Raw genomic sequence first — 19,884 nt, forward strand, 5'->3', positions numbered from 1 at the left:
TTCATTTTTATATAAAGCAGACCACATAGGAAGAAAAAAATCAATGCCTTAGTGCCTTTTATATTCATACAAAATAGAATTCACACGTTGGAACTGATTGGAAAAGATTTGACATTGTCTAGAGGTGGGGAAGAGTAATGATGCTACTAAGAAATGATCATTGTGAAGAAAGAAGAGATAAAACTTGTGGATTGGAAACTGCATCTACTGTTGGATGGTCGAAAGGCAGTTTTAGAATGCCTTGCAGCCCCAGACCTGCTTTAACAGTCAGTGAGTGTGTCCCACCTTGTCATTAAAGAGCTACAACATTGACTGCCTAAGCCTACTTTCTCGCTTTGGTGTGGATCAGGGGTGAGGTGCCCCACAATGGAGCCAAAAGCTTTAGTGAATAGTACTCGCATCAAATGACTTTCTTTCCCTGGTTTGCCTTGGGTCTCCACCTGAGCTAAGAATCCAGACCAAGTGACAGGTATGTCTAGTCAACATTGTATACATTGGCTAGGTTTGGAGGCACAGTGGGGGTGTGGGAGAAGAGGGGAGAAGTCAGGGGACGGTGGGGGTGGAGGACATTTTACTTTCTCTCCTAGGCCACTAGGCAGCAGTAGAAGAACAAAGAAAATTTTGAGGTCTTTGTAAGTAAAAGATTTTGTTAGAAGATTGGATCTGAGAATTACTATAATTTGAATAATAATATAATACAATATGATTTTGTGCCCTCAACTGGTAAAGAAGGATTGATGACACTATAACTGAGTTTTACAGAATTATTCCTCACTTTGCCTTTCTTGTTTGGATGGATATTTTCTATAGAGCTGGTATACTCCTAGCTAGAGCAGAGGAAGGGCTGTTGCCCCACTCAGAAAATTTAAATGGAAAACTGGTTAAGAACTAGATGGAGGAAGCCTAGGTATACGGGTTAGGTCTCTTTGTCTTGGAAAGATTTCACTTCCTAGCTATGGTTCTCTATTTATTCATTTTCTTTTGCCTCCTGACATCTCAATAGTATGTTAAGAGCATAGACTGTAGAGCCAGACTATCTGGATTACAATTCCAGTTCTCCACCTGTGAGTTGTGTGATACTGGGTAAAAGGCTTAAGCTGTCATTACTTCACTTTTTGTATTTTCAAAATGGGGAAAATAAAGATACCTGCCTCATAAGCTTTTTGTGCGAATTATGTGCAAATCAGGTACATAGTCAGCACTAAGTAAACATCTGTTAATAAATAAACGATTGCTATTTAAAGCTCTGATTCATTAACTTTGTACCAAACTTTGTAGAAAAATCTACAAAGCTATTTTGAAATCCATGATACTTGGGTTCAATTCCAAAACTGCTGAGTTAGAATCCCTGGCTAAAAACAGATATTCTAACTGTTCCTCATACAATTCTGTTATATGCTAAATCTCATAACAACCCTACAAAGTCAATATTAATCTTGTTTCATAGAAGACACTGAGACTCATAAAATTTACTCATTTTTCCGAGATTACACATCAAATGAGAGACGAGAGTATTAGGATCTAAGAATTTCTGATTCAGAATTTCTTACTTCTTCCAACTTACCGTATAAAGCCAGATGAAATCACAGAGAAAGAGGTTCACAGAATGAAAGGAGCAAGTATAAAAGAGAGGTAGGCACAAGAGAAAGAGGCAGAAAGGGGGACAAGATAAAGTGTGGGTGGATAATATGATATGGAGCTGATAATCAAGGAGAATTTTCCTTTCAAGTAACAGAAGAAATTGATGGTGATGGAAATGGAGCAATTCGAAGTAACATTGACAAAAACAAATATCTTCTCCTTCAATATTTTGCCTCAAGCTCACCCTGATGCTCTTGGTTAATAATTCTTTAGCCTTGTGCTCATGTATTAGTATTAATTATAAGTGTGATTACCTGATGGCTTCTTTTCCTTGGAATTCAGGAGCTACTGGTTCAAAATAATCACCAGAGGGATGCTCAGCATCAATTTCTTTCTCAATAACCTTATTATCAGTCCCTTGGTGTTGGAAACAAGATGATGAATTCAAGAAAAATAATGGAGAATAACGGCGCTCATCTCCATCTAAGTAATCAAGAGGCAACAAAATAGGATCAGTAATAGTAAAACAATGAGCAAAGAAGCCTTGCTCACAACAATGCAGAATGCCTTGAAGTTTTAAGCATCATAGAGACACTTTTTTCTTCTAAAACTCTATTTATTATTAAGAAGAAAACTTGATAATGAAGTAAACAATAAGAATTCAAAGGAAATAACATATTGCAAAAGTTAAACAATATAATACAACTTTCAACAAAGTATAAATAAAATGTGATCAAAAAAAAGAAAGTCAATATGAAAGTGAGGTTCAAATAAAATATTAGGTGTATGACCAGCTGAGTTGGACACCAGCTTTTCCCTGATCAAGACATTAGTACAGATCTTAGAGCCTCTGTTGTCTACATCTGTAGAAAAGGACTCCCAACAAGGAAACCCATTATATCTCCCTTTTTTTCCAGTCTTAACAATGGGTTGCCTTATCCTTGATAATAGGCTCATGAGAAAGAGATTTGTATCACCCAATAAACATATTTATTAAAAATTTTTTAAATGTTGTCTAAAAGGTATTTAGGTGAATGAATGAAACCAAATATTTGGGAAAACACAAAACCTTAGCATAGTACATAAAAATAATTGTAGACATGTTTGTGAACTTAAATAATTTGACCATAGCAACATAATTGAACATAATATTGAAATCTATATATTCTTGCTTAGGCATGAATACATGGAGAAACTGTATTTGTTTAGAATACATTTATAGTAACATTTTAAATATATTTTTCCAGTTTAAAAAATGAGGTTGAATTTATTATTAAGGACCTTCACATATCAACCAGAAGTCACAGAAAGACAGGAATATGTACAAGTAAATACAGAGAAAACCTATAAGACAACCTTAAATAGTGGAAGGAAGGTATAAAATAAGAGGATAAACAAGAAGATTGTGCCAGAAAAAAAACTTTCTGATTCTAGAGTGTGTGAAAAAATTCTGGGCTTATGTGAAATTTTTGGTTGTTTGCAAGATAATCTAACAGGGCAATCAATATACTTCTGCAAATATGAACAATATATAAAACATTTTGAGAATGATGCTGAACAAATATTCATGAGAAAGCACTTCCACAGTATAATGGCCTCCCACCAGCCAAACAACCATAAGAACTAATTTATTTTATCTTGTTCTGACACAAGTCCTAATATGACCCTTTCAAAACACTTTCAGGGATCCATGAATACCTAACATTATTTAATTACCACATAATTATAAGATGTATTATAATTATTGTTGTCATACAATTATACTGTTATAGTAAAGTCATAAGAATTGTTTTTACATAAAAATTTCATTAGACCATTAAAAACTATGAAGTAGAAATAATGAACTTATTAGTTTGAAATGGGAAATATTTAATATTCATTTTAAAAGTCTATATAATCTTAAAAAATATATTCAATGTAATTAATAACTATAGAGGTCAGAGAAAAACTCACTATTACTTACAGGGTAAAATTTTGTCAAAGTATAATGCCAATAGCAAGTAGATGAAACCATCCAAAAGCAATATGGAAAAAGTTGCTATCATTGTATATGAGTCTCCTGAAGGGTCAGGAAAAATTACACCATTCAAGTTATAATCCAGTTTGATAATCTAAGATTCAAAAAATAAAAATAAATGTTTAAAATAAATAAATAAATAGCTTGGCATAGCAGCAAAAAGTATTAATTTATTAACTAGCTTTTTCAAGAGGCACTTAGTAGTCACTAGTCAAATATTTAATTAAGTAAATAAAGGTATTGGTCAAAATATTTCTATTTTACAGTGAAAAATAATTAGAAATAAACATGTATTTAATAAAAACAATGTTCTAAGTATAAGAATTTAAATTATAATTCATTTGTTTGTTTTCATAAAATCATTGCAATATTACAAATATCTATTCTGGGCAACAAAGGAAATACAAATGTTGGAAAGAATATAATAAATTTTTGGAAGCCTCTAATTAGATAAAAAGAGAACTTACCTCCTTTTCTAGTTATTATTTCAAATAAAAGTTTGTATTTAGAATTTTGCCATATAATAACAGCAACTATGTTCTAGGCACTGTTCTAAGTGTTTTATATATTATCCCATTTAATCTTCCTTAAAACTCCATCAGATAAGCAATAAAGCTTATAAAAATAGTAAGATTTTAACCTGCATTTTACATATGATAAAACTAAGGCACAGCAAAGTTGAGTAGCCAAAAGTGGCAAAGTGAAATTAGAACAGAGAAAGTCTTACTCCTAAGTCCAGTTCCTTACCCTGCACACTATACAGCTTCTCAGTCTATGTTAAAATGTTAACATTTTCATGATAAAGTTGAATTTATTCTAGGAATCCAAAATTGGGTCAACATTTGAAAATCAATCAATGTAATTCAACATAAAACAGATTAAATAGGAAAATAATGTGATCAATATAATAGACACAGAAAAAACCATTTGATAAAATATGATATCTATTCCTAATAAAGAAAATATCTTCACAAACTAAGAAGATGAATCTTCCTTAAGCTGATGAATTTCATGCACCAAGACCAACAATAAGCATCATATTTAATGGCACAACGTTGAAAGCTTTTATTCTGCCTGCATTTCTATTCATTATTGTACTAGAGGTCTGGACCTGTGCAGGAAAGTAGGAAAAAGAAATAAAAAGCATAAGGATTGCGATGGGAAAAATATAAGCCATCATTATTTGAAGACAGCATGATTATATATAATTCCAGTATAAAACTCAGAAAAAATATTGGGTTTAATAAGAGAATATAACAAGAATGCTGGATATAACACCAACGTACAGAAATCAGTTGCATCTCTCTACATTAACAACAAATGTTCAAAAATAGGAATTTAAACATAGATGCTATTTATAATAGCATGAAAAATATCAAAAGCGTCGGAACGAATTAAATAAAAATGTGTAAGACCTCTACAGTGAAAACTAAAACAGGCCAGGTGCATGGATCACACCTGTAATCCCAGCACTTTGGTAGACTGAATTGGGAGGATCGCTTTTTTGAACCCAGGAGGTTGAGATTAGCTTGAGAGACACAGTGAGACCAACTCTCTACAAAAATAAAAAATGAGCCAGGTGCGCTGGTGTATGGCTATAGTCCTAGCTACTTGCGAGGCTGAGAAGGGAAGATCACTTAAGCCCAGGAGGTTGAGGCTGCAGTGAGCTGTTTGTACACTCCAGCCTGGGTGACGGCAAGATCCTGTCTCAAAATAAAAATAAAAATAAGATAATTATTAACGAAAATTGAAGATCACTTAAATGAATGCAAAGATATATTATGTTCATGGCTGAAAAAAAGATGACAATTTTCTTCAAACTGATCAAAAAATTCAACTGCATCACACTCTTAATAGCTTTGCATGGGCATCTAAGTGTGTGATTATGTAACTTGATAAGCTAATTCTAGAATTTACATCATTGCAAAGAAATTAGAATAGACAAGGCTCTCTTGAAAAAGAGATTAAAGAGGTAAAACTGTTACTGCCAGATAACAAGACATATGATAAAGCAAAACAATTAAGACAATGTGGCCACAGTGCAAGGATAGGCATTTTGGCCAATACATGATTGGTTGAGTTATAATAAAAGAAAGATTGCAATTCATTCAGGGAAAGGATAGTCTAGTTGATAAATTGAACTGGAGAAATTGGATATTTGTGTAGCAAAATTAATATTGTCTCTACCTATACACACACAAAAGTTATATTGAAATGGATTTTATATCTTAACGTAAAAGCTGAACCAGTCAATATTCTAGATAAACAGCCAGAAAATATATTTGTAAACTTGGTGTAGGCAATGATTCCTTAAATTGATTTTAAAAAAGCATTCTACATAAAATAGAAACTTGAAAAATTGGACTTTATCAAAATTATGTATCTCTGTTCATCACAGGTACCATTAAGAGAGGAAAAATGCTAGCAACAAAAAACGGAAAAATGTCGGATGTTCAACATGTATAAGGAATCCTTAAAAAGCAATCAGGAGAAGATAGAAAACTCAGAGGAAAAATGGGTCAAAGACCTGGATAGGTAGTGTAGAAAAAAGAAAATTCATAATCCACTAAGCATATACAAAAGCATTCAACGTCATCAATAATCGGGAAAATGCAAATTAACACTACAATGATATATCATTGCATAACCATCAGAATGACTAAAATGTGAAAGATTGACAATACTAAATCCCAGTGAAGTGTTAGAAAAACTGGAATTCTGAAACACTGTTGATGTAAAACTAAATTGATGTAACCACTTTGGAAAAATATTTGGTGGTAGCTACTAAGATTAGTATTTGTATACTCTCAGCCCCACTATTCTGTTTGTTATATTAACATAATGAACAGAATGGAATGTCCATATTCAGTAGGAAATGTGTACTAGAATGTTTGTAGCAGCTTTATTAAAAATGCTCAAAAACTAAAAATCATCATAATCTATCGATAAGAAAATTGATAATATATTAACACAATAGGATGCTACATAACACTACACTATAGCTACACAAAAACTATGCTGCCACCTAAAAACGTCACGTTGAATGAAAAAAGAGAGATTTTCAAAAATACACTTTGTGCAACATCACTCCTATGAAGTTTAAAATATGCAAAACCAAAAATTTTATTTAGGAACACATACTTAGGTGGTAATGAAAAGCAAAGAAGTGAATATCATAAAATTTTTACCTTTACGAAGGAGTGTTCTGAGGGGTTTGTGATTGGTGGTGACATTCTATTCCTTGATCTAGTTCATGGCTACTTCGATTTACTTTTTAATTATCTGTTAAACTATACTTGTGTTTGGAAAGTTTTTCATATTCATAGTTTATACAATAAAAATAGGTTTATATAAAAATTTGAATAAACTAGCAGATATTTTCATTATGTTAAATGAATAGTAATAAAAGTAAATATTTGTATATAGGAATACAACCTAGAAGAAAATACTTCAAAATAAAAATATATCTGAGAGGTGAAATCTGGAGGATTTTTTAAATTTAAGTTTCTTTGTGAGGTGACTTTTTTTCTACAATGTAATAATAACATTTTAAAGTTTAACTTTAGAAAAATTGCTTAGAATAAAAGTTCTTAGTTTGAGTAGTGCTGATCTTTCAGGGTATGAAGTTATCTACTTCTTTTGACATTTCAGTAATAAACCAATTAACTAGGCTCTTACCTGAGTCATTCCAGCAGTAAAGGCAAAAGGGCTACAAATACTCAAAATCCACTCCAGAGATGAAGGAAGTTGTTCATAAAATACAGTGAACCCCAGACATCCCCAAAAGAGGGTAAGGAGAAACACAACCAAATTGGTGAGGACAGCTTTCTTTAACAACACACTCATCAGGAACACCAAAGCTACCTGCAGGAGAGAGAAGACGTTCAACTGCTATAAAATATATTTAACTCACTGAGAATCATTGGCAGCCCAATCAAATAAGGATTTTTATGTCATGACAAATATTTATCAGTGAGAAAGTGGTGAAAATATTAAGGTATAATGAGTCTGTTCTTTCCTCAACTTCTTTTGAAAGAGGATCCTTATTTGTCCTACTCAAATGCAGGGCTTTTGTTGCTGAGGAAAGGGTGGGAGGAAAGCTGGAATAAGAGCTGAGGATAGGGTAGAAATGCAGACTTGGGTCTAAATTAATGTAATGAAGCTAAATTAATGTAAGAAGGAGCATCTACATACTTTCTGCAGAAAACATCCTGGTGGGTGGAAATTAGAGGACCTTGTTCAGAGAAGGGAGACGGGAGCGAAATGAGAAGTGCATATGAGACAGAGTATTAGAGGGAGAAGAGATATTGTGATCAGCTATCATGTGATGGGCACCCTTAAGGGAAAAAAAAATGGGGTCCACCCCTAAAAAACAACCTCAATACATACAGAAAAGCCTTTGATATTTTATAGTCAGCATCATTTTTTCTTTTTGATACATCATTTCATTAGTTCAGACCTTCATGCAAAAGGCAGGTCAAATTTTATTTGGATTACATAATTTTTTCACTCCATAGAAACTATCTCGAGTACACACAAGGACACACACATGCACACACAATGGACATGAAAGTAGTGATTGCAATAACCTACTAGGGCATTAATATTAGCTACATATAGCGAAGATCTAAAGCAGAGAAAGTGGTAATAAATGTATGAACTTACCAAAGATAAGCCATATAAGAAAAAGAGTATAAATATGACCATGAAGCCAGTCATGACTATAATTTCGGTGAATGTTATGACAATTGTAATGAATATGGAAATAATAAAGATGAAGCCAGCATAGATTAAACCCCAGGAGAGCCTAAATAAAGACAAAAAGTTATATAAATTATATTAACTTATTTACAAAATAGTTAATATACACAAAAGCATCTAAAGAACAATGTATGACTACCCTTGTACCTTCTAGATTAATAACTATACTGTAAATCCTACAGCAGAAGCTCATTGCATATCCTTTTTCAATCGCAATTCTCCTTCTTTATAATTGCCATTCATTTTCATTGCCTTTACCACATATGCACACAGAGATGATAATATACTGAACACTGCTACAGGCACCAACCAATAAAAAAGGATGCCAAGGCTAGGCACGGTGGCTCACGCTTGTAATCCCAGCACTTTGGGAGGCCAAGGCAGGTGGATCATTTGAGGTCAAGAGTTCCAGACTAGCCTGATCAACATGGTGAAACCCGCCTCTACTAAAAATACAAAAAAATGTAGCTGGGTGTGGTGGTGCATGCCTGTAGTACCAGCTACTCAGGAAGCTGAGGCAGGAGAATTGCTTGAACCTTGGAAGCCGAGGTTTCAGTGAGCCGAGATCACACCACTGCACTTCAGCCTGGGTGACAGAGTGACTCCATCTCAAAAAAAAAAAAAGAAAAGAAAAGACAAAATTAATTAAGCTACTTGTAAGCACAGCTGGGCCATTGTGCCTTGTTTGTACCTACATGTTAGGCAACAGCTCTGTGTGCGTGTGTTGTATATAAATAGTATGACTATTGTATTAAATAGTATCAACAATATCATATGTATGTATTCTTCTGCAAGCTGTCTTTATCAATCAGCATTAACAATATTATACATTGCTGTATAATATTTCATTATGAGAATATGACCCAAAATTCTGCTGCCCATGGAAATTTAGGTTGTTTCCATTTTTTTTTATTACAATGCCAAGAACATTCTCGTACTTGTCTTTTTTGAGAAAAATGTACAAGAGTGTTTCAAAGCATTTTGTACCTTCAGCTTTGTTAGATATTGCCATACCATCCTAATTGTAGAATTGTAAGCAACTTAAAAGCCTCTGATCAATCAAGTACCTCTAAAAACACTGGGGCAGTTGATCATTTGACTATCCATGAGAATCTCAGCAGGCAGCACCTCCAGTCTCTTTCATAGTAGAAAATTGAAATTTCACAACTCTACTAAGCCCATTCTATTCTCTCTATTCCTACTTATGATTTCTTCACTTAAATTTGTATAAAGTATGCTGCACCCTTAAATATTTGCATGATTTTGCCTTAGAGGTGCTAGTGTTGATATTTTTATGAAGTGATTATTAAGAAAGAGTATTCAATCTTAGATCTAATAAGACTATAGCGTGTTTTAGACCAAGTGTCTCATTTTACAAATGAGGAAACTGCAATCCCTATTATTAGTTACGGGATTTATCTAAGGTCACAAAATAAATTGGTAACAAAGTTCATGAAGACGTAGGCCTTATCTCTGTCAAGAGACCTTTCCTCTACTTAACATTGACTAATAAAACGAGAATTCAGTAGCTGAAGCATATAGCACAAGTATTAAAATCAGGACTTTGCATCAACATGTCCCAATAGAACATGTTTACACTGGATTTACTGGTTGACTTCTCTTTAAATTTCATGCCATTACAATGATTAAGCCTGTGTTAGAAACATCAGCATTTTTAAAAAACATATCACATTCTGTAAAGCCCACTTCCTGAATCCAGAAGGGAACTACTTTAGGTAGGAATTGAAAAACCACAGGATATGAAAATTACAAATGAAAGAAATTACCTAGAAATTGCCACTACTTAGAAAAAGGAACCACTTGCAGGGGTGGAGTGGAATAATAAGTTATAAAAACCATCTTGCTAAAAACAAAGCAATTCAGGCATTATACTTAAAGAATAAATACTGATTACATTTCACATTTATTACATTAGTAAAAAGAACTTGTCATAAAGTTTATTTCCACTAGATACCCTGCACTTAGTAGAAACATTTCAGAATCTTTTTTCTTCTTAGTTTTAAGGACGCATATACAAATTTATTTCGCTAAGTTTTTAGGTCGCATACATACTAAGAATCACTTATCCTGAGAATGAATTCACACCCAAATGTCCCATACCTTTCTGACTTTAATATAGAGTTGCTCATGCCTCCCTGGTCTCAGGTGACTGCAGGGACACTGTCCCATAGGACATGCCCTGGACAGAAAGCGGGTCCCTTTTACAGAAGTTCCCTCCTGACTCCATGGGAGGCTCTATGTACATTATTTTGTATTTCCCGAAGTTCCACTGCAAAAACTTCTCCTTCTCTCTTTTTTATTTGAAGACACAGGTTCCTCTTTTTCTATCTTACAATTTATGTATATTAGAATTAAGATTCTCTCCATTAATAAAATATATTTTATAGAAAATTAAAAATTTACTGGACCATAGTTTCATTTCAGGTAACACGTGGCTCACAAGGAATTGTTCAATTCATAATTTCTCATCCATTCCAGGTAGTTCCAAAACTGTAAAGAGTATTTGCTTCATACAGGGAGTAGATAGAAAAAAATCTCCCAGGATTTAATGTAACAAATGTTATATTTCTTTTGGGGTAAAATTAATAAATTATTTTTCCTTTTTTACTTTCTCTAGGCAGACAGTATGAATTTTGTCACTGATAGTATTGCAAAAGCCTTTTGGAAGCTTGGAGCTTGTATGATTTGCATTCCTATCTGCTAATCTTACTTACTGATTATTTGCTAGGTCCTTCTTTTTTCTTTTCTTTTTTTTTTTTTTTTTTTTTTTTTTTTTGAGATGGAGTCTCACTCTGTCGCCCAGGCTGGAGTGCAGTGGCGTGATCTCAGCTCACTGCAACCTCTGCCTCCTAGGTTCCAGCAATTCTCCTGCCTCAGCCTCCCAGCCTCCTTCAGCCTCCTACCTGGGATTACCGGCACATGCCACCACACCCAGCTTAGTTTTGTAGTTTTAGTAGAGATGGGGTTTCACCATGTCAGTCATGCTGGTCTCGAACTCCTGACCTTAGGTGATCCGCCTGCCTGGGCCTCCCAAAGTGCTAGGATTACAGGTGTGAGCCAGTGTGCCTGGCCTATTTGCTAGGTCTTTATTTCTACTCCTAATTATTTGTCTTTATTATAATACAAATACATATCTATCTACCTACATACATACATGAGTGTGTGTGTACATATATATATGTGTATGTATGTGTACACCTGCTCATGTATATATACATACGTAATGTATGTAAATATGTACATAAAGCACATATATATGTGTACACACATTCATTATTTCAAAGTCACTAAATTATATGTGGATTGGGGCAAGATATAAATATCAATATATAAAGCAAATGCCCTTACTAAGGCCTTCTTACATGCCAGCCTTTGTGTTGTATGTCCTAGGTATATTGTGTGAGCTCTCTCATTTAATTCCAACATATAGTATTTACTTGCTTCAAAAAAATCTATGCCTTGTGGTCAAACCCCTGTACACAAGTCAACTTTTATAGGATTATAGGATTATACTCTCTTCAACATGAGAAAATCTGGAGAAATCTACTGTTAACTGTAAGGAGACCAGGCGAGCAAACAAGTTGCATTCAGGGCACTTGGGTTGGAGTCTCAGCTCCAGCACTTACCCTTCATCTCACATTGGGCAATTCTCTTATTCTCTTTGGACTTCATTTTCCTTGCTTATAAAACGAATGACAGTTCCTCTATGTCAGGGTTGGCTTAAGACATTCATGGCACAGAAAAAGTGCTCAGCACATTATAAGCACTATTTTGCATGGCAAAATTCAACAGACTAAATAAAAAACTCAGAACAAAAGAAAAAGTAGCCAATGCATCAAGTTTAAACCATGATGCTCTGCAACAATAACACTTTTTCACTGCTTCTTAATTTTTCTGTTTATTAACTTGTGCTACTTGAATTAGTCACTCACCAGAATGCTGAATCTTGGAGACCCATCACTTTCATCAAATTCTTAGACTTTTTTCTCTCTTTTGTTACATTGAGCGATATAAAATATACAAGTGGGGAGAAATGAAGCAAGAAGAAGAAAATAAATATCTCATTGTGAAGAAGATTTTTACTTATGAAAGGTAACGTCTTCATAGTTATAGCAGTAACTGACATCAACTCCTCCATCACAGGGTGATTGGTTGTGATCTAAAGTAGAGTTTAAACAAACATAATTATTATTTAAAAGATAGAAACTGGTGAACTATGAGTAAGCTCTGTGTATTTTACTAATGTCAGTTCTCCAATTTTTCTTACTATATTGTAGTTATGCAAGATGTTCCCAGTAAAGGCAACTGGATGAAGGCTACATGCACTTCCCTGTACATTGTATTTGCAGCCTCCTGTGACCCTACAACCACTTCAAAATTAGTTTTAAAACCAGTAACATTGGCTTTAAAGTTTTCAAATACATATGCAATGTGTTCCTTGGTCTGAATACCTACTTCATTATATAACCACAGGAAAATCTGATTATGTATCATTGCTATGGTTTGAAAGTGGCCCCTCCTAAATTCTTGTTGAAACTTAATTCCCATTGTGATGGTATTAGGAGGGAGGGCCTTTGGGGTAGTGGTTGGGTCATGAGGGTGGAGCCCTCATGAATGGATTAGTGCCTTGTAAAAGGCTAGAGGGAACTAGCTGAGGCATTTTGTTTTGCTCTCCGTTCTTCCATCATGTGAGGACACTTAGTGCTATCTATGAGGAATGGACCTTCACCAGTCTTTCAGCCTGCCAACACCTTGATCTTGCACTTCTCAGCCTCCAGAAATAAATTTCTGTTCTTTACAAATTAGCCAGTCTCAAGTATTTTATTGTAGCAGTACAAACGGACTAAGACAATTATCTTTCATCAAAATCTTAAGGTCTCTGGAAGTAATTGACATTAATTAGTAGAATTTTTCAATCAAGCACTTACTTCTATAATGGCAGTATTAATAGCTGTTTGTAAAGCCACAAATCCTCTATTCCAGTATTTGGTCAATTTACATGGAAACTCACCATATCCATCCCAGCAATGAGCTGTAAGCACAAAGAAAAGCACAGCCAACATTATGGGATGAGGGCAGTTGGAGAATATGAAACAAGTATTGGAAAGAAAACAATCTAGAGGAGACTCTACCAGTAAACTTTTTTGGTGGTGGTGTTTTGTTTTCGTTTTTGTTTTTGTTTTTGAGATGAAGTCTCACTCTGTTGCCCAGGCTGGAGTGCAGTGGTGTGATCTCAGCTCACTGCAAACTCCACCTCCTGGGTTCATGTGATTCTCCTACCTCAGCCTAACGAGTAGCTGGGAATATAGGCACAGGCCACATTGCTAGCTAATTTTTGTATTTTTAGTAGAGACAGGGTTTCACCATGTTGGCCAGGCTTGTCTCCAACTCCCGACCTCAGGTGATCCACGCACCTCGGCCTCTCAAAGTGCTGGGATTACAGGCATAAGCCATCATGCCTGGCTCACCAGTAGACTGTTAACCACACAGAAAAAGGAAGAAAATACATGAAAGCTTTTAATAAGGCAATTTTATTCTTGCAGACCACAGCCTGCTTAGAAAGTCTTAGAAAATAAAAAGGAGATGAAAGCAAACACTCTGCTCCAGCCATAATGGACTCCTTGTTTCTTGACATTCTCCAGAGCCTCTCGTCAATCTATTCTCCAGGCTATATCTGGAGTGCTCCCCTAATCTTGGAAACCAAATTACATTTTTGCCCTGATTAAAGTGACTCAGTGGCTATTCCTTGCCTAGATTTACAAGATGCCACAGGAGGTAGCACTTGAATGACTTCAGCTTCACTCTCCCATTACATTCCTTTTCATGTTCCTTGTTCAGCTATACTGCTCTTCTTCCAGATATAGGAACAGATGTCCTTTCTCACCTCAGGGCTTTTACAATTACCTTTCTTCTATCTGAAACACAATGCTTCTAGCACCTCACACCTGCTATTCATTCTGGTCTCCCTTTAAACATCATTTCCCCAGGTAAGATTTCTCTAATCCCACTATTAGGAACCCCTGGCCTGAGTGCCCATGAAACATTTTTTCTTGTACTTGTTCAATGTCTGTCTTTGCTGCTAAACTGGAATCTCACCTGAGGCTGGGGCCTGTCAGTCTTGGTTACTCATGTGCCCTTTGACACATGCATGTGCGTGCTCAAAACATACATATTGGGTGACTCTACAATTTTTGCAGTCATCCTGTAGCAGGAACATACGATTGACCTTGAAATAAGTTCAGTAATGGAATGGGCTTTCTTTATTTTCTCATGTGTCATTGAAAGCATCTCTGTTGCCCACCCTCACCTGTTCTTTATGCAGAAAACACAAAAAATGCCATAATATATTTGATATGGAAAGTCACCTGAGAAATCTTCTTCTTTCCAAAGTGGAATGTTATATCCCTGGAAAAATGTTAACTTATAAGAGAAAGTTTCATTAAAGATGATTCCCATAGCATATGGAAAGTTTTCCAGAAGCATTTCATTCATGTATGTTTTATTTGGTGCCCCAATGACACTTGTTCCTGTGAATTACAAGGTAAAAATAGACAGAAAATTGTAACAGAGTTTTGCCACAACATAATGTGATATTCAGCTGTTTCCCCATATAATTTCATTAGACTTAAAATCATTTTCCATTTAAATCAAACTTGAACCCAAATGCGAGGGGGGAAATTTTCTTTTAATGGTTTAGATTCTACAATCAGAAGACATGCATAAGAATTACATGTTTTCTTTTCATAATGACAAGTATCAGGGCAAGTTTTAAGTACATAAAAAAACATTGTGCCAGATTAAGTATGCATAAGAGAATCGGAGTACAAAAACAGAAGTAATTGTTGTAGTTACTATACAGTCAGGGATTCCTTATTTCAGATTTACTGAAGCAAAGACAATTTACATGACCTTTGCCTTCTGCAGAAAACAAGATTTTTAAAAAGTGACTCTACTTTCAACAGCTGGGAATTTCACTTGTCAGGAATGGAGGATTAAAGAGTAAATAGCCAAACTGAACCCAATTTGCCCATGAATAAAATATGCATTTTGCTTATTTTGGTTACATCATAATGATCTCATTCAGAATAAAGACTTTTAAAGATGTTTACTGATTGTACTACATTCAGAACAGAATAATCATCAGATTATTCATTTCTACTTTTCAAAGTTATGAAATTATTGTTCAATAACCGTGACCTATTTTATTTATTTAGATGTTTTTCTCCTGAGATACAAATCTTAATCATTGTATGACATGTTAAAAACACACACAATTTTCAATGACTATATTCCTTCTAGATACTATCCTGCAAATCTAAAAGTATAAATCTGGGTTTAGTTATATTCCAATAGAAATATAGACCCCCCTAAACTGGACTCCCATCAAGCTGAAAATATTTCAAAGACTAATTGTTGTGGGAGAAAGCAATAACCTAACCAGATTTGTATGCTATTTTAATACTTAAGTTATTAGCATAACATATGGCTGTAACTTCAAATTAATGTGTAGACAACTTATCAATAGTATATAAACTTCTATCAGTAATTCTTTTTTTGCCATGAGTACACCTACCTTTCAAAAGAGGAGCAAGTGCTGTTTTATTCATTATCTGCTGGGTTAAATTAGATATTGGTGTATACACAACCTTTAAAGAAGAGCTATTAAATTTATCTACCCTTCCCAGATTCTGAGGAGCCATTCCAGGAAACTGGACATTTCTCATGGAACTGGAAAACAGAGCAATACACAGTCCTAGAAGTATTGAGAGTCCCCACTCCTGTAATGCATAAAAAAAGAAAAATAAGGAATTAAGGTTGCGTTCACTTCAAGATCTCAGTCAATACCAAATACTGTTGAAAACAAATTCCAGTTGTGCTATACAGTTATGTTCTCTCTGCTCTCCAAGCCTCTGAGCATGGAGAATCAAATGAAAGATAAATACTAAGACAGTAGCCACATTTATCATTCTCTAATACTAGAACAAAACTTTTGCACTAAATCATGAATTCCTGCAGAAGCCCTCATAGAAACTAATGGAGTGAATAACAGGATAATAATCTCTATATGCATGGACAGCTGACTATAGAATTTATAAGACATGGAGTATCCTAGATAGAGTTTATGTTGGCAAATAGCAGTATTTTTGCCAGTTGTCATATCCTTGTATTGTAAACTAAAGAACGTGAAAAGGAACTGGCTGGTGGAGGCTACTAATATTGCTGTTCACCAGTGTCAATCATCATTACCTCTTTGGCACCATGGTAGACTACATTCTCAGCCTACTGAAATTAAGTGGAACCAAATGATTTCCTGGCCCACCGGATGTGGGCAAAAGTGATATGTACCACTTCCAGGTCTGGTTCATGGACATATACAAATTTCTATATTCTCACTGTCTTGGTCCCACTGTTTCCTGATGTTCTGACTGAATGCAGAGGATCCTCTAGAGGTCTTCAAGGTCCAGGATGGTGGCGGAGGCCCTGGATGAAGCCTAGGTGCCTGAATGATTGTGTAGAGAAGATTTCTTCACCCACCCAACCTACTTTACTTCCACTCTCAACTTTCATTAGACCATGAGGAGTTAAAAATAAACATTTGCTGTGTTAAGCCACCGAGATTTAGGCTAGTCATCTATGATTAGCCCACCTGCTTGATGCAAACTGACTATCAGTGGTGTTAGTTGATCATAATTCTTAAAAACAATCTTTGTGTAGAAAATTCATGTCCTTGAAAATAAATCCACAGAATTAAAATGTCTCCATTTCTCCTGGCAACATTTTTTTTGTACTTCTTGGCTATAAGTGTATGACATTTGGTAGTAGCTCTAGCAGTTGCTATAATTTATCATATAATTAAATGTTCACTTAATCTCTTTTTATATGAGTAATTATCTTAGTCTTTAATTATGTTATTCTTCAGAGACTGTGGTGAGTCTCTCAATTCAACAAACGTAACTAGAGAGAACTGTAAAATCAATAAATCCCATTTGCTAGTCAAGAGAGAACATAAGAGAATCAATAGGTATCGAAACACTGTAAGAGTGCTAACTGTGGAAAGAGACAAATTCTTAAACATACCAATAAGCTCTCTCTTTTCATCCTCCATTTCTTAAGAAAATTCTTGCACAGAAGTGCTTTAGTTTGCTGATACACACTTTTCTGTTTCATATTCATTTAGGCTATTCACTGAAGGAGAAAGTAATCATGGCGGAATACAACCTAGAAAAAAATAAGTGTAATAAGGGAAACCTTGATCATACTGTTGAGGAAAATATTTACTACCTTTAAAAAGTGTAAAAATAAATTTAAAATACTATTTCAATAATTTATGACTGTAAAATTTCACCTCAAATATTTCACCTTAAGCTTTTTAGGGGAGTGGGTGATGGTGGGAAGGCAGTGTGATTATTATCACAACTTTGCAATAAATTGGAGAACTGAAATGGAAAAGCTGTAATTCAAGTTCAGAACCTATAAGATAATTTCACATTTTTGGCGTTGTATAAGAGAACTTTAAGTACATGAATAGAGTAATTAAATTAATTTCATCCTGTTAATAGCAATATCTTGTTCTTTACATTTAAACAGAAATCTCAGAGCTAATCAAATTAACATCAAAAGTCTGATTACTTAAATTTGTCTGAATAATAAATTAACACTAGATACAACCTCAATAAAGTGTTTTCTTGTAACTTTACTTTCAGATGGAATCAACTTTTATCAAAAGAGTTAGGTTGTAAACCATAATCCAGTCTCAAACTACTTGAAACTTGGTTCTGAGATACAGGAAGAATAAAGCAATTTCTCTCAATTTTCTGAATTCAGAAGTCCCTGAATAACTCAGGAAACTACAAAATTAGTTTTAAAAGAAACAAAAAGAAATCATATGGGAAAGTAATTTTGTCCAAAGGTTTGCAAATAAAGAAACACAAACAATTTGTTTTAGTTTCTGTAACCTCAAAATGAAATTCTTTCATATTTTTACATCAAAATATTCAGATAATTCTCTAGCACAGAAGCAAATGTTTTCCATTTTTCTATGTCTTACTGTTACAATCTACACGATACAAAGTGGTTGGGAAGAAGCAGAAAAATTTAGTCTTAGGTCTTTAACATAAAACACGTAAGAATTGGGAAACATCTGAAAAACAGATTGATTTTAGCAGTGTCCACCCACATATTTGGCATAGCACAACAAAATAGAACTTTACTTACTGTCAGGAAAATAATAAAAAGCACTCGAGAAACACTGTCAAACCCAGTTCTCTGTTTGTCTAGGTAACGATTACAACTTCTTTATTGCTGCTTCTTCATTTTTTCTTTAAATGGGTGCCTACTCCAGCAGCTCTTACACAGCCTGGTTTCTAGAAAAGGGGTGTAGCCAGACCAAGCTGTACATGATGAACTTGTTTTGTTTTCTGTGTCTCTTTCTCCCTAAGCCAATTATTCTGCAAGGAAATGACTGTTCCGTGGTTGGTTGGGAATAAAAAAAACTCTGTGTTTGTTCACTTAGCCTTTCAACTACAGGGATAAGGGAGAAAACGGTAAACGAGGAAAATGGAACTAGTTCTTCAGAAATGATGAGACCAAGATGGAGGCAGGAACAAGAAAGAGTAAAAACAATAATCAAACAAAGCAGTTAAATTTGTATGAGAAATCTGTATCTATTTTCTTTTCACTACTGATGAATAAACACAACTACCAGTTAGTTGTATATTTAACTAATTCAGACTAAGTTAGCAGAATACTCTGGAGCTCATTTTTTTTCCGAATAAAGCTAAGCAATCCATAGTATGCTTTGGAGAAACTCCTAGGATAGACAAATGAAGACTTTTCCACAAATTTATTTCTCCCACCCTCTTCACAGTGGATGAAGGATTTCATAATACACATGAACAAAATAAGCCACTGGTTTGCCAAGGTCTACAAAACATATAAAAAGATTCAGATAAATTTTTGTGCATGAAGACTATAACAAACTGAAACGTGTTCAATTCATATAGCATAGTGTGTCTCCCTCTGCTCTGCAAAGAGTTGCAAACTTTTCTTGACCTGCCACAGTGAATGACAAAACAGGAAACCAAAGTCCATGAATTGGGAAATCTCAAATATTTGACATGGCTCCCAATCCACAGATGTTAATGATCATAAAGCTGAGAAACTTTCTGGAGCAAAGCAGATAATTTAAACAACAACAACAACAACTACAGCTATGATACTATTATGTGTATACGTGTGTGTGTGTGTGTGTGTGTGTGTGTGTGTGTGTGTATAATTTCTCTCCTTGGCAATTACTTCTGTGTTTAAAAATAGTCAACAGTGACATGCCACTTCTTTTACATTGAAAACTGGCACAAACACTGCTGATATAGGTGTTCTAAAGTTCTCATGGGGTGTGGGAAGGGAGGTCATAAACACTCTTAACATTTGGTATTAGGAATACAACAAAACTCAAAGTTACTTTTAAACCACCTGTATTACAGTTAAGGTTTTTATGAACGTTT

At 34.6% G+C, this 19,884-nt stretch overlaps 1 protein-coding gene across 2 annotated transcripts in view; it reads right to left on the minus strand.

The window, feature by feature from the left end:
- Positions 1–18,746, minus strand: part of ABCA6 (ATP binding cassette subfamily A member 6) — a 62,496-nt gene extending 43,750 nt beyond the window's left edge. For both annotated transcript variants that reach the window (XM_005584798.5, XM_074020261.1), the window contains exons 1-10: positions 18,596–18,746; positions 17,459–17,599; positions 15,954–16,158; positions 14,746–14,907; positions 13,309–13,412; positions 12,313–12,539; positions 8,264–8,405; positions 7,277–7,462; positions 3,545–3,692; positions 1,896–2,064 (exon numbers count right to left, since the gene is read on the minus strand). In XM_005584798.5, the coding sequence (XP_005584855.3) occupies positions 1,896–2,064; positions 3,545–3,692; positions 7,277–7,462; positions 8,264–8,405; positions 12,313–12,539; positions 13,309–13,412; positions 14,746–14,907; positions 15,954–16,158; positions 17,459–17,554 (1,439 nt within the window). In that variant the 5' untranslated portion in view covers positions 17,555–17,599; positions 18,596–18,746. The remainder of the gene's footprint in view (positions 1–1,895; positions 2,065–3,544; positions 3,693–7,276; positions 7,463–8,263; positions 8,406–12,312; positions 12,540–13,308; positions 13,413–14,745; positions 14,908–15,953; positions 16,159–17,458; positions 17,600–18,595) is intronic.
- Positions 18,747–19,884: the final 1,138 nt, after the last annotated feature.

This window comes from Macaca fascicularis, chromosome 16 (genome assembly GCF_037993035.2).
Source record: "Macaca fascicularis isolate 582-1 chromosome 16, T2T-MFA8v1.1".
In the NCBI taxonomy this organism is placed as follows: Eukaryota; Metazoa; Chordata; class Mammalia; order Primates; family Cercopithecidae; genus Macaca; species Macaca fascicularis.